The sequence below is a fragment of the Chelonia mydas genome, chromosome 26 (genome assembly GCF_015237465.2).
Source record: "Chelonia mydas isolate rCheMyd1 chromosome 26, rCheMyd1.pri.v2, whole genome shotgun sequence".
NCBI classification, from domain to species: domain Eukaryota; kingdom Metazoa; phylum Chordata; order Testudines; family Cheloniidae; genus Chelonia; species Chelonia mydas.
In genome coordinates this window covers 5865598-5892225 of record NC_057859.1, presented here as the reverse complement: position 1 = coordinate 5892225, position 26628 = coordinate 5865598, and the positions used below count along the sequence as shown (strand labels likewise).

General features: G+C 51.0%; 2 protein-coding genes across 17 annotated transcripts in view; both read right to left on the bottom strand.

Moving 5' to 3' along the window:
- The window catches only part of SORBS3 (sorbin and SH3 domain containing 3), a 36607-nt gene extending 26521 nt beyond the window's left edge, over positions 1-10086 (bottom strand). Inside the window, exon 1 of one of the 10 annotated variants that reach the window (XM_037886313.2) lies at positions 9952-10086. Coding sequence is in view for 6 of the 10 variants with exons in the window: in XM_037886305.2 (XP_037742233.1) it covers positions 295-453 (159 nt within the window). In the remaining 4 variants the exon portion in view is untranslated. Of the gene's footprint in view, positions 1-294; positions 1281-2931; positions 3632-4482; positions 5486-6579; positions 7091-9951 lie in introns of those variants that run through there. The other 9 variants (XM_043536286.1, XM_037886308.2, XM_037886306.2 and 6 more) reach the window with 9 other exon arrangements.
- Positions 10087-19548: 9462 nt separating this feature from the next.
- Positions 19549-26628, bottom strand: part of PPP3CC (protein phosphatase 3 catalytic subunit gamma) — a 52109-nt gene continuing 45029 nt past the window's right edge. For 4 of the 7 annotated variants that reach the window (XM_037886168.2, XM_037886167.2, XM_037886169.2 and 1 more), the window contains 2 exons: positions 25207-25236; positions 19549-23863 (listed from right to left, as the gene is read on the bottom strand). In XM_037886168.2, the coding sequence (XP_037742096.1) occupies positions 23688-23863; positions 25207-25236 (206 nt within the window). In that variant the 3' untranslated portion in view covers positions 19549-23687. The remainder of the gene's footprint in view (positions 23864-25206; positions 25237-26628) is intronic. The other 3 variants (XM_043536536.1, XM_037886170.2, XM_037886171.2) reach the window with 1 other exon arrangement.

Below are 26628 nucleotides of genomic sequence, written 5' to 3'. Positions count from 1 at the left end.
TGCACCCCTTCCAATAACCACCCCACACTGCTCCCCATCCACCCACCTCCAACCCCACTGCACCCCTTCCCACAACCACCCCACACTGCTCCCCATCCACCCACCTCCAACCCCACTGCACCCCTTCCTATAACCTTTCCAACACTGCTCCCCAGCCCAGCCCATCCACCCCCTTTGCACCCCACTCTCCCATGAGGTCCCCATCACCCACTCACCATTCCCAGCCACCCCTGCATGACCCAACCAGAACCGGGCAGGCACTGAGAGGGCAGCGATGAACCCTTTGCAGTTCACCTTTAACAGCTGCTGATCTTTGGCTGCTCCTGGCTTTGAACCCCCAGGCCACGGAGAGCCCTGCAGTGCAGGTTGCCAACGCCTTGAGCCGGAGAGGACAGGACGGGCTCCGAACTGCAGCCTCAGGCCAGTTGCTGTCCCCCTCTCTCCCTGAGGCATTCAGTGGCACCGCCCACGGCCCTGCCAGCCTCTTGCCTCTCTGTAGAGGCTGCCTTTGTTACAGCACAGGACAAAGGCATTTGCGGGGGAGGAGGGGAAATTCCTTCTCCAGAACCAGCCCGGGCCAGGGTCTCGGCCCAAGGCCCAGCCTGGGTCCTTGCTCTCCGGCTCACTCCCTCCCTGGTGTAGAGGGCACCGTTCCCATCCTATTGGACGCAGCTGGGTGAGGCGGTGCCATGGGGATTTGGCACAGAAGCCTCTGCACCAAGGGGTGCCCAAGGCAACGCTGGTGCTTGGCACACAGCGGGGAGCACCAGGTTTGAGGAGGAACGGGCTGGAACGCAACCTGCAGAAAGGGCCCCTCTCTGTGCTTTCACCCTGGGGCAGCTAGCCACGTACTCTTCAACTCTCACGGCTCCCATGCCCAGCCGGTGCCCACGCCAGTCTCACCATCCTCGTGCCCAGCCAGCGCTTGCACTGCTCTCTATCACAGTGCAAAAGTCTAACTCTATGGTGCCAGCCCAGTGCGTTTATCTGCCCCTTGCAATCCTCACTCTGAGAAAGGAAACTCTCTCCCCAGAGCTAGGTTGCTGGGGGCGGGGGGGGGGGGCATCTATTCACATTAGTGCCCGACACTTTACCTTCAGACCCCTGCCAGGAAATCCAGGCCCTGCCTGGCTCAGATGCAGAGAGCCTGCATCACTCTTTGCTTGGGGCGTGCAAGAGTCTGGATGCAATTATGGGGACTGCGTAGCTCTCTGAGAGCCAGCAAAGCATTTTTCCCTTTGGCGTCCCCTCGAACATTTCCATTCCCCACCCAGCCGCCACCCCCACAGCTTGCAATGTGACAGCTCAACCCTGAGCCATAATAATCACTACCATTCGCTCCTTTCCGGGGACTGGCACTCAAGGATCTCAAAGCACTTTACCAATACTGGGCCCAATTAAGGGGTAAGTCCAAAGAGCAAACCAAAGGAGCCGACCCTATTATGATGCCATTATCAATGGGGTGTCCCTAGCTGGAGTGCTGAGCTCTGGTCACCCATCTCGATCAGGAAAGAGCAGATAGAGGGGCTGGGGGCTGGAGAGATTCCTGTGTGAAGAGAGACTGCAAAGATGGGTCAGTTAACAGAGCAGATGGGTCAGAGGGGACAGGCTAGGGGCGGGTAGCTAAATGGCAGAGAGAGGGGAGATTGAGTGCCCCTCTTTACCCTTCCTCATGATACATGATCGGAGGCCTGGGCAATGAAACTGAAAGGCAGCATATTTATAAACGATGAAAGGAAAATCTGCTCACAGCCACAGATATCACAGAGACCTAGAGCTTAGCAAGACTCAAAAAAAGGATAATGAGAACTATATTCCCCCCACTCCAGCTGTGTCAGGTGCTGTACACACATATCTAGAGACAGTCCTTGCCCTGACGAGTTTCAGCCTAAACAGACAAGAGAAAGGCTGGGAGGGGAAACTGAGGCAGAGTAACAGGGCAGTGACTTGCCCAAGATCACACCGTAGGTCAGTGGCAGAGCTGGGAATGGAACCCAGGTGTCCTGAGAGCCAGTCTAGTGCCCTGCTCACTGGACTACACTGCCTCTGGCTGTTCTTTTTAACGAGAACGAGACGGGGGTTGTGGTTTCTGGGTGCAGCACTTTGACAGCCTGGGGTAGAGGGTGCTGGGCTGGAGACATGCTGAGCGCTGTTATTTTCAGTTGCATGGCGCACTGAGAGTCATGTTAGAAACACAGGAATCACCATTATCAATAGTAAACGGCGCCTCCCAGCCCTCTTGTGAAGTGGGGATTATTATTATCTCTGATTTGTAGGCGGGAAACTGAAGCACAGAGAGGAGATGTGACTTGCCCACGGTTACAGAAAGGAACCCAGGAGTCCTGACTCTCAGCCTCCGACTAGATCACGCTGTCTCCAGGAGCCGAGCAAAGAACTCAGGAGTTCTGACTCCTAGCCCCCTGTTCTAACCACTCCTCCCCAAGAGCTGGGAAGAGAACCCAGGCATCCTGACTCCCAGTCCCTCTTGCTCTAACCACTGGACCCCATTCCCTTCTGCTCACGTACCCTATAATCCAGGAATGAGACAGGCAGAGGCAAAAGACATCAGAAGCTCTGTTTGCAAGTGTACTCATGCTCCAGGCTGGCAGTGCCATGGCTCCGGTCCTTCTGCACACAAACCACCTGCAGCTCTGGTCTCTCTCCCCAAAGCCGTGGGGAGCTGAGGTTTGCAGGGTTTGGTGCAGGAGGGAATCCAGGCTGGGCTCGAATCGCACCACCCGGGGGCACGGGGTGTCTGATAAAGATTGTTCTAAAAACCTTCATGCCTTTGGCTTTTTACAAATAGGAGGGTTCCCGTGATCAGAATTCCACTCCCTCCACCCCCGTCCTGGCCTATATACCCCCCCTACATCCACACACCCCCTACACGCACACACACACACACTGCAGAGAGAGAAGGCAGCTCCCTACCTTCCGAGAGGAGCCTGGCAAGGAACTCCGTCCAACATCCCCAGAGAGCAGGGCACTTCCCACGCTAGGCCGGTTAGCAGCACCCGGGTGGCAGCTGTCCACGCTGACCGAGTCCCGTGCCTGCTGCTAGCCCAGGCAGTGCGTCCGAAGGGCTGGCTCCCAGCAGCAGTACGGTGCAGTGGGAGGGCAGTGCTGGGCTGAGTGTGTGGGATTCTGTGTCTAATAGTCGTGCTGCGAGCTGCAGGGGGAGCAACTCACACACACACACACAACAGAAAAACAAGCAAACTTGGAGGGGAAACAATCCGAGGAGAAGGAACGTGCCCTCTGACACCAGGGGATGGAGGGAAAGCTAGCCCTCCCTGCTCCAGGGGCATCCCGCCAGCGAGCACCATGCTCCTGCAGCTAGCCCGCAGCATGGGAGAAGTCCCTCTTTTAAGGAAGCCCCAGAGAGAGCCTTCCCTCACTCACACACTCTGTGGGATTGAGACAGCTTCTCCCAGGGCTGGATGTCCCCTGCCAGCAAGCATCAGAGACTGATAGTGACGCAAGGGGACACACTCCGAAGAGCAGAGAATTTGCAGGGAAAAGTCACTGAGGACAAGCTGCCCATTGCTCCGGGGTTTTAGTGACCCTAGCAAGGTCAGCAGCTGAGCAAATCCCCTCTGGCCTGCCCACAGAGTGCCTAAGAAGTCTGTCCCTTCCCTTCCCTTCCCTCCCCAGGCCACCACTGTCCCTCCCGGCTTATCTGGAAAGCTGGCAGCACTGTGCAGCATTGCAATTAAAACAAACATGGATCCGGAGCCGGCGAAAGGCCATTCAGAGTTTCCAGTGACATTTCCAGAGTGAGGACGCGTTCCAGGGAGAGGGAGCCCAGCCAGAGGGCTGAAATAATGAACTGCACACACACACACACGCACACACACACACACACACACGGAGCTTGGCTCACTCAGCCTGGTTACACAACACGAAGGCCTTGAGAACTCACGGGCTCTCACACGCAAGCGTACACACTAGGGCCACACATTCATCCACAGAGACATGGAGACAGTCGTGCACCCCCACCACACATGCACTTCTAGAGACATATGGAGGCATACATGACTAGCGATCATTCATGTGCATATTCCTGCATGCAAACACATGTGCACACACGGGTACAGACAAGCATATTCCCAAAGTGCCCTGGCACCCCCATGCAGAGTCTAGTGAGGGGTAGGGTGCCAGCCTCTGCCAGACACACCCACTGGCCATGCATGCCCTTCCAACATGCATATTTCACTCCCCTGATCAATTCTCCTTGCTCCTTGAAGAGTCTGTGACAGGCTGCCAGCCCCGCAGCCTGGAGACCTCGGTCTCTCCTCTGCCCCAGAAGCAGCAGAGCAAGCTCCCTGCAACCTGCGTCAGTCCCGACAGAGGCTGGCCAGTCTCCAGCGCCCTCTGCTGAGGCACTGGTGCTGTGGACGCCTCTCGTGCTAGGAGCTGGATTGAGACAAATTCATTTCACACACGGGCCCCAGAAGGGAACAGCTTGCAGTTGCTGCTGACCTGGGCTGTGTTTGAACCAGGGACTAGCCCCGGGGCTAGCCACCCCACCCGCGTGCGATCCATTCTTCACCTTGGATCCATTCTCCATCTTTGCACCCAGCCTCTATTGTATCCAAGCCACATTTCTTAGGAGATGGGATGAGGGGAGTCAGCTGGATGCTCAAGTAAATTTGTTCATCTCTAAGGTGCCACAAGTCCTCCTTTTCTTTTAGCTGGATCAAAGGTTCTGCTTTCGGCCCATTTCTCATCTCACCATCCGCTGCTGCAAGCCAGACGAATATGCTGTGGACGGCATACTGGGCAGCGCAGTCCCCATCGCGAAACCATTGCTCTGCAGACCACCCTGGGATCGCCCGAGTGTGGGAGATGGTCTAGCAAGGCAGAGGAGGAGCATGCAGGAGGAATGGAAGAGAAGTGGGGGTAGTAGAGACTAGGCTGGGTGGGATAAACTGGGGGGGGAGGCGGGCTGCTTCCTTGAGCTGAGAAGGGCCATTGCTCCCCTGAACTGGCTGTGAGGTTATTTCAGGGATCCATCCCTGGTGCACAGTGGGAGTTTGGCAGCAGCCTCTCTTAGCCTTATGATCCAGCTCATGGCTCTCTGAGCCCAGCTCCCTGGAGGGAAGAGATGAGGTCATGGAGTGGAAACGACCAGGCATGACTGGCTGCAGCTATTGTACAGGCAGGTTCTCATCTCGTGTCTTTCCTCTGGTTTTGGTCCGGATGAGCCTGGCTTCTATGCTGGGGTGTTTGCAACCAGCTGTCCAAGCGACATGCAGAGAGGGGCAGTGAGCCAGGTCCTAGCGCCCCCTCCATTACAGCGGCTTGCGGTGCCCCTCTGCCAGGCACATACATCATGCAGAGCGCGCCGGCCCTTCCAAAGAACTCTGCAGCGGTGGGAATAGAACCCAGGAGTCCTGCCTCCCAATCCCCTACTCTAACCACTAGAGCTTGCGGCCTCCAGCGCCAAGAGCAGAACCCCATCTATTCTTTTAACCACTAGAATACACTCCCTCCTCGAGCTCAGGATAGAAGCCAGGAGTCCTGATACCCAGCCCCACCCCCCGCCCCCGCTTTAGCCACTAGACTCCCAATCCCCTCCCAGAGCTGGGAGTAGAATCCAGGAGTTCCGACTCCCAGCCCCAACCCGAGTCCAGCGGTGAGACAGGAATCTGGGAAGAAGCGGCTCCTCCCAATCCCCTGGGTGTCTCTCCGGCTACCTCCATCCTCTCAGCAGCAACAAAGGACTCAAGGGGGTAGGGCAAACTGGGGAGGAGGGGAATGGAGGCTGGGAACAAATGCAGCCCCTGACCATTGCAGAGCTGCATGCACCAGGCAAGGAGCCTTGGGGCAGACAAGCAGGGCCCGTGCCCTGGGAGCAGGGGTGCTCTAAGGGATTTGGTTAGATGGGTGATGGCAGGTAGTTGGGGACTCAAACACAGCAGGGGGAGCTGCCCTGGTTCTTGTACAGCGGGTGCGCTGCATTGCTGGTATGCAGCCACTCCTGGGGTCAAATCTTCACAGGTGCATCACAGAGCTAAACCTCCCCCCCCAGCCTTGGACAGCCTGATGCTCAGGGGGCATCATGCCATCTGGGACTCGTGGACAGGAGCACATGCTGGAGAGGGAAGGCAGAGACAGGTTTCCCGAGGGACCGTGCCATGTGACTGGAAGCACGAGCCACAGCGAGCTCTGCAGACCCCTAAAGGTGAGCGGACTGTGGATGGGCTGTGCTGGAAACCCAGCTCTAGCCCTAAAGGATGGACAGCAGCCAGGTCCATCCCCGGCGTGTGTATGTTAGACCGAGCCCGAGCGTCCCGCGCTGGAGGAGGAGCTGAGCAGCGGCGAAGGCTGTTTAGACAATGCTTTAATCTCTTGCTTCCTGCTCCAGTGTCCTGGCAGCCCCCCAATGGAAGCCCCACCCTCTCCTGCCCAGCTGCAGCCTCAGGCCCATGCAGAAGCAATGGTGACTTGCACAGAGCCCTACGTCCCTCTCCACCCCGGGACAGAGCTCCCTTAGCATGTCGCTGTGGCCAGAGGGGACAGGGAAGTGGCCTCCGGGTTTAGTTCCCAGGGGTTTAGGCAAAGCAGGAGACTTACCTTCCTTCCAGCTCTGTCTGATCCCACTAATCCCAGCACTGCACTCCTGCAAGGATTCCTCAGTCCTTCCTCCCTTCTCTCCCCCAACCCAAGCCTCGCTCTAGGCATCATTCCCCAGCCCTGCACCTGACTGCACTATCCTGGAGGCCACAGTGGCTTTTACGCCCCAGCTCTGACCCCCGCATCCCTTTCACTAACCCAGCACTGACCGGCACTGCTGTGCATCTGGGCATGCACAAGGGGCTTTGCTCCCCAGCCCTGCCTCACATCGTGGTCATCTCCACTTCTCTCTCCTGCACTGTCTGGGCCTTCCTTCCTCTCTGACTACAGCCACTGCCCTTTCGGCTCACCACACACACAGGAAATGGGGCAACACCTCCCCAGCCCTGCTCTTCCCAGGCCCTGACTTGAGAGCTCTAGTTATTTTGTGCCCTAAGCAGGCAAAGCCGACCCCGCATTGTCCAGATGAAGCATTGATCTGCCCCCGTCGCTGAAACCAGAGTCCTGTGAGGTGGGGCAGACTCCACGCTGTTGCTGCTCTAGGGAAGTAAAAGCAAGGGGGATCTCCAGGAGGAAGGGATTAATCCAGCGGGGCAGCTGAAGGCGACAAGGCACTTGCCTGCACTTCCCTTTAATCAACATTCCTACAAAGGGGAGGGAGAGTTGGGAATAGCGGCCGAACTGGCTCTCAGGCTGCCCTTCCGCACTATGGTTGCCAACTTTCTACTGGCACAAAACTGAACACCCTTGCCCCGCCCCTCCTCTGAGGCCCTACCCCTTCTCCAATGCCCCTCCCCCACTTGCTCCATTCCCTCCCCCCCGGGGCCAGAAATGAGAGGTTTGGGGTACAGGAGCGGGCTCTGGGCTGGGGGGTAGAGCTGAGGGGTTCAAAGTATGGGAGGGGGCTCCGGGCTCAGGCCCGGGGTTGGGATGTGAGAGGGGGTCAGGATGTGAGTGGGGGTCAGGGGTGCAGGCTCTGGGCATCGCTTACCTCAAGCAGCTCCCAGAAGCAGCAGCAGCATATTCCCCCCTCCGGCTCCTACGCGGAGGCGCGGCCAGGCACCCTCCCCACAGCTCCCATTGGCTGTGGTTCCCACCCAATTGGAGCTGCAGAGCCGGTGCTTGGGGCAGGGGCAGCGTGCGGAGCCCCCTGGCTGCCCCTGTGTGTAGAAGCTGGAGGGGGGACATGCCGCTGCTTCGGGTCACTTATTACCAATAGCCCCATCCCCCAGGAGTTCCCAGCTAGTGCCTCAGCGACAAGCTGCTGCCACTCTGTGCAAGGGGGTGAAAAGCCTCTGGAAAGTGGAGTCAGCTCAGCAACCTACAATACCTTACTGGTTAGTTTCCTTTTGTCAGAGAACTGAGACATTCCTCCAATGATCCAGAGCCTCGGGCACACAAGAACGGGCTGTGGCTGAATTCCCAGAGCCCCCTGCTCTTTCATCTTTAACCCCTCTGCAGCGAGAGCCTGCTGGGCTCTCCCTCAATGGGTCTATCTCATCCGCGCTATCCAGATAAAGAGGCGTCTTGGAAGAGAGAATGGAACCCGGGCTCAAGCAGACCCCCCACCTCCTGTCCCCCCACTACTCCACGTTGCCTTTGCATGAGAAACTGAGCACCAGTCCATTGCTTTAATGCCGACAGAGTATAAACAGCTGATGTTGGCACAAATCACTCAGGGTCTGGAAAGATCTAGGGGAGTTAGCACAGAGCTGGTCCAGCGCCGCAGTGGGCATTCTTGCTACCGAAGGCATGTAGCCCAGAGTTGAATACACACAGACTGAAAGCTGCTTTCCCCAGCAAAGCCCGCCAATTAAAGACTGGCCAGAAACTCAGGCACCTGCTGGAGAGGGGTGAGTATGTGTGTTTAAACAATGAACTCATTTTCCTCCCCCTGAGAAGAGTTAACAGGGCACCTCCTGCTGGTTTGCAAACATAAAGCACCATATAAGAAAAGCCTTCCTCCAAAGGAGATGAGGCTGGGGAGTACACAGGATGAGAAATGAAGAATCAGAAAAGAACAGGCCTACTACAATAGATAAATCCCGCAGGCCGAGAGGCACCACCGATTCCAGTCAGTCACGATGTTCCGATAGCGAGATCACAGTCGTTTGAGATGGGCAAGGATCCCCGCTGTGGGTCATAGCGGACTCGATCTTAGTGAAAAGGCTAATAACAGGCTCTGTGCCACCGCCACTCCCCTTCCACAGCACACAGACAGTGCCAACAAGTTAAACCTCAAGGCTGCAGTGAGCAGGCACGTGAGGAGGACAGCATGTGGGCGCAGGGATTGGTTCACACGGAACGCAATGCAGGACTGGGGCCTTCGTTTCTAACATGCAAGCAGACGTTGTCAGATCCAATCTGATCCCCCCAAATTAGATTTGGTTACAAAAAAAAAAAGTTTCACAAAACTTCAGACCAACAGAACTACTCCCAGGATTCCCCCCCCATTTTTAAATTCCAGAGGAGATAGTTAAATAAATTCATTAAGTGAACAGGCCCCTGCCAAGTTTGCAAAGAGTTCATCGCAGCAGGGTCAGAAGAAACTGACTAGGAAAGCGACTAGTCAGTTATCACGATTCATTTATGTTTTGGGGGGCAGGGACTGTATTTTTGTTCTGTCTGTACAGCGCGCAGCACAGGGCGCTCCTGGTCAATGACTGGGGCTCCCAGGAGTTACCACAATGCAAATAACAACACTGAAAAATGCAAAGAGCAAGCAACAGCGTAACTAGTGACACACAAGCTGGATTTTTACAGTCCTCTGTGTGAGATTTAACAATCACTGGTGGTCTTGGTAACACAGGGAGGGACGAGAACTTGGCCTTGTCTCTGCTAGTGGAATTTCTCCCATTTCTCTCTAGCCCATCTTCCATCAAAACAGTATATTTTCCTCTATACTACACAGGCAAGGAGTGTAAATAGCTCATCTCATCAAGCCCAGAGGTTAAATCCTAGACCAGGGGTTCTCAGCCTGGGAGTTACGTGTTGAGGGGTTCTGACCAACCCTGCCTTTCCCTGCTAAATGGTTGCGGGTTGCTGGGGAGATCCCAGTTAGATGCGGGAGGTCCCAGAATGGGAAAGCCTGAGAACCACTGCCCTAGATCTCACTGAAAATGACCCTTGCAATGAGATCTGAATGACATGCATTCAGCTCCTAACAGGCTGGTGGCCTTTGTACCCAATGCACATACAACGCCATAAGGAGAAAGAGCAGCTGCCTGTGAATGATCCTTTCAGAGTGCTCTGTAGCTGGAGACACACAGACACAGCCCCACGTCGTCACATGCCTTGCTGACCCAGAGAGCTCCCACCAAACCGGCTAACATCCACAAGGGTCATCACAAAGTCTGTGCAGACCCCACTCACCTGCCTGGCTCCTGCTTGCTGAGCGGTCTTCGCCCTGCGATCCTCCTTCTCAAAGTACAAGCTTTCGCTCGCCCTCACGCTGCACTGCTCCTGCTGATCTGAGCCCGGACCGTCCTTCGGTCGCAGATAAATATTTAACACACAGACTGTGACAGAATCAACAAAGCTCGACTGTTTCCTGTTTGCTAGATAACACGGTGCTAGCCGGACAGCTCTAGGAGCATGCAGGCATGGCCTGATTGATTAGATATTATTCCCTTCCAGCAGGGAAAGCCGGGTGCACAGAGCTCATGTCTCTTACAGCACTCACTCGCCTGGCATTGCATTCACAATATTAAGCTTTAGCTTTCACCCAGGGATTTCAGGGGTCTCTAACCTAAACCAGTGATGCTATCACCAATTTACAGAGAGTCTGTGGCTTCCCCAAGGAGGGAGAGCTAGGACGAGAACCCAGGAGTTCTGACTCCCAGCAGGGGGCAGCTTTAAAGCTTAGGCTGGATAGGCAGCTGCCGTGGGTGGGTGCCTGGGGGAATTTCCATGGTGCAAAGGAGATCTCCAAGGAGAGCACCAAGTTCCAGGGAACCAGCTCTAAAGAGGAGGAGGCTCTGAAAACGTCCGCTCAATGCGCAGCAGTAGCCAAAAAAGCGACCAACGTTAGGAGCCATCAGAAAAGGGGTGGATCGGAAGACAGTAAATATCATAGTGCCTCTGTATAAATCTAAGGATTTATGAATGCTTGAATGCTGTGGGCAGTTCTGGTCGCCCCCTCTCAAAACAGATCTATTGGAATTGGAAAAGGTGCAGAGACAGGCAACGAAAATGAGTCGGCGGATGGAACAGCTTCCGTATGAGAAGAGGTTAAAAAGATGGGGACTTTGCAGCTTGGAAAAGGGACGACTACCAGGGGCGGGGGTGGTGGTGAATACGATGGAGGTCTATAAAGTCATGACTGGGGCGGAGAAAGTGACTAAGGATGTGTGATTTCCTCCTTCTCATGACATAAGAACTAGGGGTCACCCAATGGAATGAATAGGCAGCAGGTTTAAAACAAACGTAAGGATGTACTTCACACGATACTCAGTCAACCTGTGGAACCTGTTCCCGGGGGATGTTGGAAAAGCCCAAACTATAAATAGGCTCAAAAAAGAACTAGGTAAGTTCATGGAGGATCAGTGCATCAATGGCTGTTAGCTAAGATGGTCAGGGAGGCAATCTGCGTGTCCCTAGCCTCTGACTGCCAGAAGCTGGGCGTGATGGCGGGATGGATGGATCACTTGATGATTCCCTGTTCTGTCATTCCCTCTGGGGCACCTGGCACTGGCCACTGTCGGCAGACAGGACACTGGGCTGGATGGACCTTTGGTCTGACCCAGTGTGGCCGTTCTTATGTTCTTAGGAGGCTCAGAAAAATAAGTTCCCCGTCCTAGTGAGGAGGAGAAAACAGACAAGACTAGAGGCAGTGCCAGACCAAATCTGAGCAGGGGTATCCCGGTATCCTGGCTCTGACATGACCTGTACTGGCTGTTTCAAGAGCAAGGTGCAAGAAAGTCCCCTTGCTAATTAGGCAATAACCTACCTGTGAGTGGGCTTCCTTCCTGACCTCCATGAGTCAGTGCCCTGATGCAGGTGGGGCTTTTATCCCTTCTCATTATTTATTCTGTCCAACATAACTGAATGATTTTGGGGGGAGGGGGTGGAGGGAAATGGGGGAAAGTGAGTGAGAGATGGGCAGGTTGAGGGGATGGAGGCAATGAGCCGGGGAGGGAAAACACTATTAGGGACTGGGGCACTGGAGAAGAGAGGAGGGTCCCGTCTGTTTTAAAACAGCCATAACAATGCTGATGCCCTAAGGAAAGGGAAAACAATACCTGAAACGTAGCCATATAGGCACATAGCATGTTCTAACAGTAGCCATGATTATAATACAGTACTTCCAACTCCGGGAAAGTGCCTGCTGGATTCCCCTACACTGAGCTCCCCGACTTAGCACATGTCCACACGACCAGTGACAGCTGCAGCTATGTCTCTACAGCGCAGACACTTGCTGCAGTCATGGATGGGGTGTTTCCAGCACTGTGGTAAATCCACCTCTCAGAGGGGGGAGCGAGGTTGGTGGAAGAATCCTTCCATCAACCTATCTAAGCCCACACTGGGGGGTTAGGTCAACTTAATTACTTTACCTGGGGCATGAAATTTTTCACAGCCCTGAGCAATATAGCTAAGCTGACCTAAGTTTTAAGTGTAGACCAGGCCTTAGATTGTATGTGTCCCACACCTGGGCCCCTGAGGCGCCAGTCACTGGTTGGAGGCCTTTGTTTACTCATGCTATACTCATGAATAGTAATAATACAGAAAAATAAATTGTACCTGCATCAGCTCTGGCTCAGATTTTCTACTGTGCTGGGGGTTATAGAGGAACCTGCAGGGAGAGAGAGATTTCATGCTACCCTTTATTTTACTCTGCTTCTGCCTAGGTCCTCCTGCCCGGGCTAGGCTATGGGGCCTTCTCCCGCTATCGCTGAAGTCTAGGCAAGTTTTGCTATCTATAGTTCAGGACCACTGGCTTAGTGCCTGCAGTCAAAGTCACTGGCCTCATATTTCACACTGAAAGCACCATAGAAATGAGAGATGGGGAAAGACAGATGAGATTACACCTTGTCTATGGCACCACAGGCCAAGGCAGTATGGTTCCCTATGGTATATTCTCCAGGGCTCTGTCCAGCCTGATTTTCCATAACTCAAGCAGAAAGCTCTCGCAGGGGACTGAGGTCCAGTAAGCGGCTGCACTAGGCATGTATAAGCAGGCAGCGTGGCTAACTCCATGTTTTACCCCAGGAAAACAAGTCAACCCCTGGATGTCCTAGCATACCCCAATGGGCAGAATGAATAACAAGAGTGCAAGCAGGGGGCTAGGTCTGCTTGTTGATATCTCATCTGTACAGGTACCTGCCTAATCGAGCTTATGTACATGCTGAAGGCTCAGAACACCACTTGATCTGCAGGGAAAGTTCTTCCTTTGGTATTTAAAGATGAACTCACCATTATCCAATGGAATCGATGCAGCAGAAGCATTTTAAGACACCAGGGTGGGCAAGCGCTGAACAGCACATGTTAAACAATAATAAAAATTAATAAGTAATAAGGTGCAGTAAGCAAGCCATCTAGCTCTGGGTATATGTTGTTGAGCTGAAGGTAACTGACTAGATTTCACAAGGTGAAAGGAAAGCTGATAAGAAAAGCATGCCACAGCTGGGCCCTGCATCGCTTGTTTGGCTTAGCACTACCCTCGGTCTTCGTGCTCATAACCTTCCAAGGGCTTACTGGCAGCAGGCTCAGGCGGCAGGACTTGACCTGGCCCCGTCTCCCTTGAGGACGCTCGTGAAGTACATCAACACATTTCAAAAGCCACACTCCGTCGCTACCCCCATCAGATCAGCAAGCAACTGGAGGCCCCCCTCAGATGCCTCCAGGAAGGGCACACGTGACAGCCACTGCTGCTGCCCTCCAGCACCTGGGTTCGTGTGCTCCTTTGTGCCTGGCCTAGGTTAATGTTGATCGAGTCCCCGCGAGCCCAGAGGAGCAGCCGTGTATCTATTTGTGTCGCCTTGTGCAAGGGGGGCATACTCTCCAGCAGTCAGCGAGGGCTTCCCATACCACACAGGATCGGGTCCACCCCATGCACAGGATGACCTCTACTACTTAGACAAGCCCTCTTGCAAAGGGAGAAGAGCCAAATGCAGAATGTCAGGACTCCTGGGTTCTATTGCCAGCCCTGGCACTTATTTGCTAGGTAACCTTGGGCAAGTTACTGAATGCTTATGAATCTCGGATTCTCATCTGCAAACTGGGCACACCAAGTGGCTGAACGTATCACGATTGGTGAAGTGCTTGGAGATCCTAAAAAGGAAGACGTGAGAGGACGGGGCCTGCGGGTATATGATGTAGCTGTTCTGGCAGCTCTGCCTGCAGCAGGGTCATTTTTGGACCAGCAATACAGTGGAACAGCATGAGGCAAGTCGAACATGTTTTGTTGCGGTGTGTTGTTAAGGCATCAACTGCAGCCTCTAATCGCCTCTGCTCAGACCTGCTACAGCCCCAAGGGGGGTTCTGGTAAGTAACCACAAAAAGCAGCAGGGACTGGTCATGTTTGCAAAGCCACCATTCAGAATTTAGCAGGAGGGGAATAGGATTCTAAAGAGAAACAGCGGGTGTAACTCCAGCAGGTGGAACTCAATCTCCATTCAGAGATCTAGGCCAGCAAGAGAACCAGATAGCTGAGTGTTTGTTTAACCTCTGAAAAGCCCATAGAAGGACACCGTACACTAGCAGGAACAAGCTATAGGATGAAGTTAATCCCTGCCGAGGGAGTCACTCTCAGAACAGGGCTCCATCCCCTACAGCAAATTTGGGAGACATTTGCACATATTCCAAAGGGCAGTGATAAATGGACAGCAATGATGGTCTAAAACAGGGGTCGGCAACCTTTCAGAAGCGTGCGCCGAGTCCTTCGTTTATCACTCTAATTTAAGGTTTCGCGTGCCAGTCATACATTTTAACGTTTTTAGAAGGTCTCTTTCTAGAAGTCTATAATATAGAACTAAACTATTGTTGTAGGTAGATTTAATAAGGTTTTTAAAATGTTTACGCAGCTCCATTTAAAATGAAATTAAAATGCAGAGCCCCCGGGCCAGTGGCCAGGACCTGGGCAGCGTGAGTGCCACTGAAAATCAGCTCACGGGCTGCCTTTGGCAGATGTGCCATAGGTTGCCTACCCCTGCTCTAAAATGTAGGCCCCTGATTCACACAGAGATCATTTTAAACAGCGAGAACAGCACAGTAATAAGGTGCGGTAAGGCTCATCGCTTCCTCTTGGTATTTACATGGCTCTCCTCACTACAAGATCTGTAGCACTACAGGGGAGGGGCAGAGGGGCCCTAAAAGGCAGTTGGCACCAGTCTATACGCAATCAGTGTTGACAGTAATAAAGCCGGAACTAAGCCCAGCAGTGTTTTCTAACTGTTATGCAAGATCAGAGTCATGTTATACACATTACCTAATCCTCCTTCAGTCATCCTTGGTGAACTATCTCCTCCTCCACAGAGATCTCCATCCTAGGTTAACCTAGTTTTACTGTGTCTTTGTAACTCACATGTCACTTGACTCATATGAACGTTACCCTCCCTGTCAAACTTGAACTGGGAAGAATTTCAATTGCTGCTCCGTAATGCCACTGAGAGGGGGTAGGAGAAGAACTGCTGCTCTAGGGCGAGGAAGAGCGGGGGGGTTTTCAAGGAGGAATCGGAAAACATAGGCATCATATATAATATTTATCACCACCCTCTGTAATCTTACTGGGTGTTCCTATGCCACTCCCAGCTTTACGAGAGAAAGCCTGGCTCAGCAGATCAGGCACCAGACTGGCTGTCAGGAGAGCTGGGTTCTCTTTCCTGCTCAACCACTCACTTGTGTGTGACCTAGGGCTACACCCTTCCCCGTCCCTGTTTTGTCTGGTTAGACTGAAAGCTCTTGAGAGCAGGGATTGTCTCCACCTGAGTGTGTACGGCGCTTGGCACACAGGTGCCTTGGTCTCAGGTGAAGATTTGAGGCCCTCCTGGAATATAAATTAATAGTAAGACCACGTGTGAGCCTGTGACTTCTTACTTGATAGCCACAGTTCAGAAAATGGAAATTATCTCTGCACAGACATGACCAGGGAATTAAAAAAATACAGAAGCACAAGAGGGAAGAGTCCTTAGCCTCGATCCATTCAGATCCTTGCACTTGACTCGGGGGAAATGTCTCTCCCGCCAGCTTGTGCTAAACAGGGGCCGGGGCGGAGGGGGGAAAGAGACAGCGGAGGAGGCCGGATGCAAGCGACTTATCAATAAACCCTGTTCAGTTTTGAATGTTAAAAATAAAGCAACACCAACATCTCAGCACCTGACCTGGGATTTCTGCAAGAGCAACAGCCCCCTCTGCTGGTGTAATGGCAGCACAAGCTGTGAACACAGCGAATCCAGGCAGAACGTGGGAATCGGGCACTGGCTTGTCGAGTTTTCAGTAGAGGGGGTGGTAAAGACGAGCTACCCCCAAGTACAATTTAAAAATGAAGCCCATTCCAGACCATAATGCTTCCCCGTGAAAGCCCTGGGACTGTAAAGGACGACACTCTTTACAGAATAGCAAGTGGGGGACAACTCACAGGCATTTGCTGGAATAGTACCAGCTACTGTTCTGCCTTTCAGACAAGGATCTGCGCACCTTACAGCTATAATTAACCCTCAACCTACCTGGGGAGGGAGGTGAAATATAGGAATATCAGCAACCTCTAGCCTGCAATGCAGCAGCTGTGGTGAATGCACTATACCACAGTTTAAGGTAGGAAGGGAAGAAGAATCCATCGGAAACAAAAGAGGGAATTTAGCCAGGCACAGTAGTGTTAGCTGAGTTGGAGTTTCACTGTATTTAAACACCCGCATCTTTAAGAAAAGACTGGCCATCTTTAATCACTATGATTATTCAGCCCCTCTTACGCAGAGGACTCCGTCCTAGAGCACAGCTCCATGAGCCATGCTAAGAGGAGAGTACCTACCAGATCCAGGGCACCACAGAGGTACTCTGAGGCCATAGTGATAAGCATGGTATTAATACACCTAAATAAAACAGAACTTCCCGCACCCCCAACCTGCTTCTTCGAAGCCTCCCATCAAGTCCTGAGTCAGCCCAGCCAGACTTAGCAGCAGGAGACAGTGTGGCCCAGTGCCTCGGGCAATGGACTGAGTCAGGAAACCTGCATTCTATTCCTGGCTCGGCTGGGTGACGGGTAAGTCACTTCCCCTCTCTGTGTCTGATTCCCCATCTGTCAAATACTGATCTTCCTTTTTACAGGGCGCGAGATCTCTGGCCAAAGTGTTATACATAAGAAGTAGGTAGCAGTGTTACCATGTGAGATCACCACAACAGTGGTGTGGCTGCAGGTCATGTGACACGGAAAGGGCATTCCTACCCCAAAAATATCACTCTGAGGAACAAATCCCTGTGCAAACAGAAGCAAGATTTTCCTCTCCAGGCCTTATATGCCAATGACTGGAAACCCACTGACCAAAGCAGACTATGAAGAACTTCAAAAAGATCTCACAAAACTAAGTGATTGGGCAACAAAATGGCAAATGAAATTTAATGTAGATAAATGTAAAGTAATGCACACTGGAAAAAATAACCCCAACTATACATACAATATGATGGGGGATAATTTAGCTACAACTAATCAGGAGAAAGGTCTTGGAGTCATTGTGGATAGTTCTCTGAAGACGTCCACACAGCGTGCACCGGCAGTGAAAAAAGCAAACGGGAAGTTCAGAATCATTAAAAAAGGGATAGAGAATAAGACTGAGAATATCTTATTGCCCTTATATAAATCCATGGTACACCCACATCTTGAATACTGCGTAGATGTGGTCCCCTCAACTCAAAAAAAAAAAAAAAAAAAAAAAAAAAAAGACATACTGGCATTAGAAAAGGGCAACTAAAACGATTAGGGCAGAGGTGGGCAAACTACAGCCCGCAGGACCCTCCTGCCCGGCCCCTGAGCTGCTGGCCAGGGAGGCTAGCCCCCTCCCCCATAGCCTCAGCTCACTGCGCCGCTGGTGCAGTGCTCTGGGCGTGGGGCTGTGAGCTCCTGGGCAATGCAGCTGCAGAGCCCGGCCTGACCCCGTGCTCTGTGCTGCGTGGCTGGCTCCAGCCGGGCGGCCCAGGTGCCTGCCCTGATGCAGCTGCACCGCCAGCCACTGCTGCTCCAGGCAGTGTGGTAAGGGGGCAGGGAGTCCAGGTTGGATAGAGGGCAGGGGAGTTTGGGGGGTGGTCAGGGGCGTGGATAGGGGTTGGGGGGTCAGAGGGCGGGAAACAGTGGGGTTGAATGGGGACAGGGGTTCCGGGGGCAGTCAGGGAGATGGGTTAGTTGGAGGGGGCAGGGGTCCATGGGGGGCAGTCAGGAAGGAGAGCAGGGGTTGGATGGGGCAGCGGGAGGCAGTCAGGGGTGGGGGTTCCAGGGGCGGTCAGGGAACAGGGAGAAGAGATGGTTGGACGGGGCAGGGGTCCGGGGGGGGGGGGGGCAGTCAGGAAGGAGGGGGGGTTGGATGGGGAGGCAGGGGGTCCGGCGGGGGTCAGGGGACAGAGAGCAGGGGGTGGATGGGGCAGGGGTCCCGGCAGGGCTGTCAGGGGGCACGAAGCAGGAAGGGACAGATGGGGGTGAGGGCCGGGCCACACCTGGCTGTTTGGGGAGACACAGCCTCCCCTAACCGGCCCTCCATACAATTTCTGAAACCCGATGCGGCCCTCGGGCCAAAAAGTTTACCAGCCCCTGGATTAGGGGTTTGGAACAGATCCCATATGAGGAGAGATTAAAGAGGCAAGGACTTTTCAGCTTGGAAAAGAGGAGACTAAGGGGGGATATGATAGAGGTATATAAAATCATGAGTGGTGTGGAGAAAGTGAATAAGGAAAAGTTATATACTTGTTCCCATAATATAAGAACTAGGGGCCACCAAATGAAATTAATGGCAGCAGGTTTAAAATAAATAAAAGGAAGTTCTTCTTCACTCAGCGCACAGTCAACCTGTGAAACTCCTTGCCTGAGGAGGTTGTGAAGCCTAGGACTATAACAGGGTTTAAAAGAAAACTGGATCAATTCATGGAAGTTAAGTCCATTAATGGCTATTAGCCAGGATGGGTAAGGAATGGTGTTCCTAGCCTCTGTTTGTCAGAGGGTGGAGATGGATGGCAGGAGACAGAGATCACTTAATTATTACCTGTTAGGTTCACTCCCTCTAGGGCACCTGGCATTGGCTACTGTCGGTAGACAGGATACTGGGCTTGATGGACCTTTGGTCTGACCCAGTATGGCCATTCTTATGTTCTTGTTCTTATGATCTTCAGACGCACCACAGTGAACTGGATTTGAATAAAGACACCAGAGCCAAATGACTGTCATTTAATTTTTAACTTTTTTTTTTTAAAGATGACTTCCAATTTACATTAAGACAGTTCTAACAAATTCATTCCTTGTTCACAAAAAAGAGAAATTATATTAAATAATTTCTGCCAATAAATAACATTTTTCACCATTTTTCTTTAAACATAACTAAAAAAAGCAAGAAAAAAGGAGGCAGTCTCCAGGCAACGGGCATATGCTCCTTCAGCGGCGAGAACCTAAGTCATCATCACCATATCCAACACATGTTCTTAGGGGCTTGACCGTCCTTTGGGTCTGAGGCAGACAAGCCTCCGAGCTGTTCCGTTACAAGAATCTAGCTAGGTAAGATTTACCCGTGTGGGGTGGTGTGCCAAGAAAGGCCCTTAAAAATAGGTGTGCGGGATGGCATCACAGTAAAAGGTTCTCCCAAAACAAGAGGTGAATGCACCTTTGTTCCCAATGCTAAAATATCCCATTGCTGACTCCCTCCTTGTTACATGCACCTTGCTATAACATGCAAAAATAAGACCGGCTGCTAGGGACAGCCTTGTGGAGAAAGGAGTGCAGTGGCACTGCCCTTAATAGTCTGGAGTTCCATGGACTGATTGTACTCCTTGGCTTTTGTGTTTTTTTTTTTTTTTTTAATTATTATTTATTTATTTATTTTTTTGCAAAGTCTCATTTGTCAAGCTTCTGCAGCTGGCTGGCAAGAGGGGATGGAAACAGAGGACGGAATGGAGCTCTGAGATGAGGCCTCTTTAGACATGCATAGTTCCAAGGCAGAACCAGTGCTGGGTTTCTGGGAGATGGGATGGGGAGCTGGAAGAGGAGAAACTACTTCATGTCTCTGCAATACTTTTGCACTGGGAGCAGGGGAAATATTTAAGCACCTCCCTCTCTCAGACATGGCTTTGAAGGCCACAGTTCTTTGCACTCGTCTGTTACAATGCAGAAGGACAGGAGCCCCTCTCGCACCAAAGGCTGTGGTTGTGGGATGATGCTTTGCTGGGAATGAGCTCTGCTTTCTTTCCAGAGCTGCCCAGCACTCAAAGGCCTAGGCTTCGAGGTATCTCTCCCCCTCCTTCCTTGGGATACAAAGAACAGAAGGGAAGGGGACTGCAAGGTTTAAATGCTTAGCACTGAAGGTTGGTTCACATACTGTTTACATTTTAAAAGCAAAAATCCTGGCCGCTCCTGGCTCTGATTGCGGGTGGAATCTCAACATGCCCAAGACAACCACAGCTGGTGATGGTACACTCTTCCCCGACTGTCAATGCACGATCACCACTGCTCACACACGGCTACCCACTTACAGCACCACTCGGCGCAACAGGAGCTAGTTAACCTCTGAATTAAACAGGAAAAGCCAGGACAGGGAAGGTTACAAGATGAACATCAATTAAGGGGTAATTAACACCCACTCTTCCCAATCTGCGCTGCTGCTCACCCCCTCGCCCCATTAAGAACGCTGCATACTGTGCTGAAGAAACACAGACCCTGGCACTGTTCCCATAGCAACGGGAGGCTGTGCTTCGGCTGACAGCATCCTATCTGCATGGGCTTGTGTGGGACATGGAATACGTTTCCAGCAGCTCTCAGCTTGATAGAATAAGGAGGGGAAAGACCGGATAGCTCCTGCATGGGGAAGCCATGAGTCACCCAGAGAGCTCCTTCCGCCCACAACATGCTGGGCTAGTGACTGCTGTCAGAGCCGCTCAGTACTGCTCATGCGAACTGATTGTGACTAATGTGAGAGCTGGGCTCCTCCCCATCAGAGACAGCCTCATTGACTGACAATTAGCAGAGGACTCGGGACACCTGTTTAAGGAACACCCAACAATTAACAAGCTTAAAAACAAGCCCCCTCTGGCTCAACGTATTGCTAAGTCACAAGCCAATCAGAAGTTAGGAAGCCAGCTGTCACCCCCAGTTATGTCCCCCGATTATTTGAGGATGGATAATTGCGGCAAGCACGCAGCTCCAGTAACTATGGTTTCGAAGCTCCATGCTTTGCAAACACCACTTAAGCAATGCTATGGTGAGCCTCCAGGTTTGAAACAGAAACTGATCTTTTTCTTTGAGGAGTAAGGGCAAAGAGGGTCACAGCAGAAGCTGGTAGGGCTGAAGTGCGACCTGCTTTTAAAAAAAAAAGCACAGAACAGGACAGCGTTTCATGAACAAACGCCTTTTCTTTTCAAGAAAGCCGACACCAGCAGCCCAGAGCCCACGAGCAAAGCTTCTGTTGTAACTGGGGCAGAAACAACGGTCAGTGTTAAGCTTCCAAAGCGTGATGAGCAGAGGATACCTTGGCAGTGTCTTCTCCTCCCACCATTACTATGTACAGGAGGGATCCCACCTAGTCAAACATCCCCCCCGTTGTTCACTAACCCCTAAGGAGGGACAGATTCATCTCCTTCTGGTGCCTGTCACATGGCTCTTGAACCAGAGACGCTGCTCAGAGAAGATCTCAGCCAGGTCAGAGCATGCAGGGCAGCATACTGCACTACCATCCATCTTTTAAAAGGAAGATGTAATGTTTAGGTCTATTCCTGCTTTGGAACAGATGCCATAGAAAGAAAAGGGATATCGAAAGGGACCCCTTGCCCCACATGGAGTAAGAAACAGACAAGCCTTCCAAAAACACTCACTTTCACAAAGCGGCAGTCATGTAAAAAAAATGGTGACATGTGACTGTAAGAGTCCATCGCTAAAACCCCCATCTGCTCAGATGCAGTGTCCTAAATAACTGGTATGAAATTAAGTTTGTGACATATTACTAGAAGTGACAATTTAAAAGATTCCTGTAAGGCAGCTGCCTTCCTCTGGGACTGAGAATCAAAGACTATGCCCACAGCATGAAGGAAAGATAGTAACACCAAGGGACTTCAAGACAAAACAGAAAACAGGGTGCGTGGATCACCTAGAGGGTAGAGTTTAACCCTGCTCATCTGCCTCATCTGCTTGGTGGCACGAGGTGTCATACATTTGTTCAAGTGGGAAGGCGAGTGAAAAGCAGCCAGGGACTAGCATTTGAGTGATGCTGCTTTGCAATAGAATAAGGAGGAGGGGATTCAGCTAAAATGACCAATAAGGGAAAGGCAGGAAATGAGGAGTTTGCATTTTGTAAAAATAAGCAACCCCAGGTTTGGATTTTTCAAAGTCGGTTTCAAAACTCAATTCAGTCAAAGTCTGAATAAGTAAATGAACCAAACTGGGTACTCTGCTTATTTAGATTCCAACTTCAAAACACTTTACAATGTATAGTGGCCATCTTTTGGCGTCCCCAGTGGTGGATTTATAGTAGAAACCCACCATCCCCGAAAGAGATCTCCTTTCTCCCAACTCACTAAGAGAGATACTATACAAACTGCCTTCAGGAATCTCTAGCCCAGATCCACTGAGTTCTCCAAGCCACTTTCCTTCTCTAAAAATTATCCTCCTCAGTACAACCAAAGGACACAGAGGTTTCCAAGAACGTACGTGTTTCACAAGTCCCTCTCTGCACTGACCATTCAACAGCACAGATATTAAGGGGAAGGGGGCAATGATCAGTATACATCACCAATCCTTCCCCATGCCATCTATCCACTTATCTGTGGCCAGGTAAATTACTCCCTCTTTCAGATGGAGTCACTGATGTTCCCCGGATGGCTCACCATCTTCCATACCTCCACTGGCCACTAGGTTCTTGCTCACCTAATCCCTTATGGTGGGTGGGTGTGGGGTCGGTCTGTCTGTCCTGGTTGTTACTGCCTGTGGCAACACCAACACCAAGGGCTTGTCAAGACACAGTGCACGGCAAGCTAGGGTGTAAATCCTAGTACATTAACTGGCTACATGGATTTTGCTGTTGTGCACTAAATGCTCCCTAGTGTGCACTGACCTACTCCCGTTTCAATGGACTGTAAATCAAAATGCATGGTGTTCTGTAAAGAACATTTAGATGCACTTCAAGAGTTGTCTGTACTGATGGAACGATGCAAATGGTTTGCTTCACAGAGTCTGAAAACCAGAAGCTTTAGAAAGAATGGTGACTAGAGGGGATGCTTTCCCATGCCCACCTTCCAGGTCATACTAAGAGGTTTTTTGTTCTATTGGAATCCTGAAAAAAATATGCTAGAATTGGATAATTTGTACCCTTATCCCCAAGAGATAATGCAACACCCCAGCTGGAATCTGAACTATCCACTTTAACATCACTTAGGATAAAAAGTCTTCCAAAAAGAGTAGGATGGGTCTGAGCCAGTCGCACCACGCAGCATGCCATCTTCCACAAAATCAATTGCTAAAGCAGCGGATGCAGCTAGACAATAAAAGTTGAAGAAAACAACAGCAAACTCAGTGAAGACAGTTGTGAAAACATGTTTTAAAATGAAAGATGCTGCTTTTGAAAGCACAGGCTAATTTAAAACTGTACCAAAGTCAAAGATCAAAGTTGCTTGGGACTCTGTGTGGGTTTTTTTTAATCCTCAGAGGATCCCCTTCTGTGGGGGAGAGGTCAGCTGTACAGCACAACACTTCATATATGCACTAGCAATTAGATTGGTTTCTAAATTAAAAAAAGATGGACTTTTTATATACTGAACATAAATTAAAAAATTACAAAATGGTCACCTTTCTTACAGAATGGATGCAAACTGGATTATGAACGTGCCTCCAGGTTAAGTTTATTTCTCCCCATCCCTATCCCACCCCAATAATAAATAAATAAAATTCATTAAGTTTTGGATCCTTTAGTGGTGCAGATTGGGCATTAGAACCGTTACTAAGCTTTCTTCCCTGTGCCGTTCTTTTCCGCAGAGTTTGTTGAGGTTACCAAGTTCACCGGCCCGTCTGGGTGCACTGAATCTTTGCGCGGCGGCATGCGTTCGTTAATGCGGTCCAACCCTCTGGCTTCTTCGAAGCTGCGGATCTTGTGCTGCGGTGAAAATCCACGGATGGCTAGAGCAAGGAGGGCAAAGAAGAGAGTCAGTCTGTGCAATAGCATACCAAGGAACAGCCTATCAGCACACACCATACTACAGAACCGAGAGTCGTGGCTACAGAGCACATGTCTGGTTAAGAAAAAGTAAGTAGCAGATCTCTGTATGATTCTGTTATTGTCTCATGAACTGGCAAAGTTATATTGGTGACATGTAGAGTTGCACTATCTTTCATTAAACCGATTTCTAGGGCCCAGTTCAATTTACTCAGCAGCACCAATAAAGCCAGTGCTTATTTGCATTGTTTTCACTTATGACTTCCCTCGCGATACTGTTTAGCAGGGGCAACTTGCAGGCCAGACATGTGCCCTGTATTCTGAAGAGTTAATGCAGTGAAATAGCAGCACACTTTCAAAGCTGAAAAACGTAATACTAAAAAAAACAGTGAGGACAAATCAACAAAGGGCGTTTTACTTCAACACAAAAACCACGCACTGCAACACCACAAAGAGGAGAAAGAGCTAATCCTTGGATCGGAAAGGAAGCATTTTATCTTGCATGACCAGGAGCTAAACACATGGGACAGAGCCCCACTGCAGATGCGTATGTCTTTGTTTCTACTCAACCTCGCAGTAATTCAAGTTCCTTGCAGGGACTGCCCTACACAAAGCATTTAGCTGGTTTGCTTTCCAATAGATTTAAGTAAAAGGTTTTGCTCCAAGTGTTTTTAAAAATTAAATTCTTTCGGATATTGTAATCTCCAAATAGTGCGGTTTTACCCAATGTAAATCCGATAAAATTGTGAAGGAGAATGTAAGTTTCCAAAGCAGTAATTTCATTACTCTGGTATTACTACTTTAACTGCAGAGAGGATACTGCCTCTCCACACTGTGTTCACTCCACCCGAAGGTTAGGGAAAGGCTGAGATCAGATCCCAAGGAGCCACGATAGCAATAAATACAATCAAATATTTCCTATATTGTTTTGGTCAACTGTTCTTGCAGCCTTCAGAAACATATTGTCAAAGGCCTGAGCTGAGCAACAAACCATCCCATGATGAAGTTTCAGGAATCAACACTAGGACCTTGATGAGACACCCGAATTCTCAGTCTGGGATCCTGCTACAGAAATACAGCAGTCCCAGAAGCCCGGTCTCATGAAATTAAGCATTCCAACTCATCTCTGGGACACCAAGGCTGAGACAGATCTGAGGTAGCCCAATATGTTATTTATTTCCCCAGAAGGGGCCAATCCTCCCCCCTTTTTGGTGATGCAAGAGTAAAAAGCTTTCATACTGCTGATAAAGCTCCTTAAAATTAGCAGACAAACATGATTGAGTCTCTCGCAGGTTTCTAGCCATACCTTCCCGTGCCTCTACCGCTTCTACTGTGGCTGTAAGACAGGAGGAACAGTGGCATGCAAAAATGAAGACAGAAAAGAGTGAGTGAACTAACATTACTGCTGCCATTACAGAGACCCACAACCTTCCCCGCCCCAGTAAGGATCGTGATGAAGATCAGCTGGCAGAGAAGGACTGACAGGAACTAGAGACAGAAGGACTGGAAGGGGATTTCACTCAGCTGGGATTTTCAGCTGAGGATTCAAGCTTCAGGCTGTTTGGGAGCCTCTTTCCTCTTAGTGGCACGAAGTTCACCATCCATGTCAAACTGCTGAGTCCAAAAAAATTAACAAAGCAACTAACAGGGCTGGCCTTTCAGCACCCCCTGGGCCAGGTGCATGTGTGTCCCATGACAGCCATGGGGCTGGTACCTCCCGAACTGAAGAGTGCCACATTTCCATTGGTTTGCAAAGCCGACCTTTAATGGGCACCAGCTATTGCCTTCAGCTTAGTGATGCTTTGGGAAGGAGACTTCCATGGATGGAACTCTCTGCCTCATGGAGATTGCAGTGCACAAACCTACCTGTGGCAGAAGTGCCCTTGTCATTTAAAGAAGCAGCTGACCTTAACCAACAGGCTGGCACTTGGACAGGAGGGGAAGGAAAGGGGGTTGGCTCCTTTTCTGGCAGCGGAGTGCTGAGTAGCACAGTAACTAGGCTGTTCGGCTCCTGGTGTCTTGAAGTAGAACGCAACACAGGCAGATATTTCAAACCTACTTGGCTTCAACTCCTCCCACAAAAAGGGTTACTAAGCAACAGGACACCATAAGGTTTCAGCAGTGTCACGTCTCCCTCCGCCCCCGGAACTGCTGTGATTGTCAACGTGCTTGTGCTCTTAACCCCTGTCAGAACACCTGGTAGCAGGGCATTCTCAATGGAGGGACCTTGACTGGAATCTATTTCCCCTTTAGGCTTGAGAGTGCCTGAGATTGTTAAATCCTTGTGGCATAATGCACAGGTCACGTGTTCAGGCTTCCAGACAGAGGGTGAGGAAGGGATAGCGTTGTGCGTTAACATTGTAGCTCTGGGTTGAACATCTTTAGTTGACTCTTGTTAATCTCATGTCATTAAAGATCTGTAAATGGCGCAGAGACGGTGAGAAGGGGAGCAAACCAACTCCCAGCCCCCCCGCCCTCACAATGAGGGCACAAGATGACCCAATACAACACTGAATGCTCACAACTCACTGTGGACATTATCTGTGGAATGCATGACAGAACAGGGGAGTTTCTAGAGCGGTTTTTGAAGGAGGGCATTCGGTGAATGTTCCAAGCATATGAGTAGCATGGAAGGCAGCATGAGGTTAGGAGTGGACAAGAAGGACAAGGAATGACCAAGAGAGAAGCTTGGGGAGGGCATGAGAAGCAGGATGGTGCTTAGGAGCTG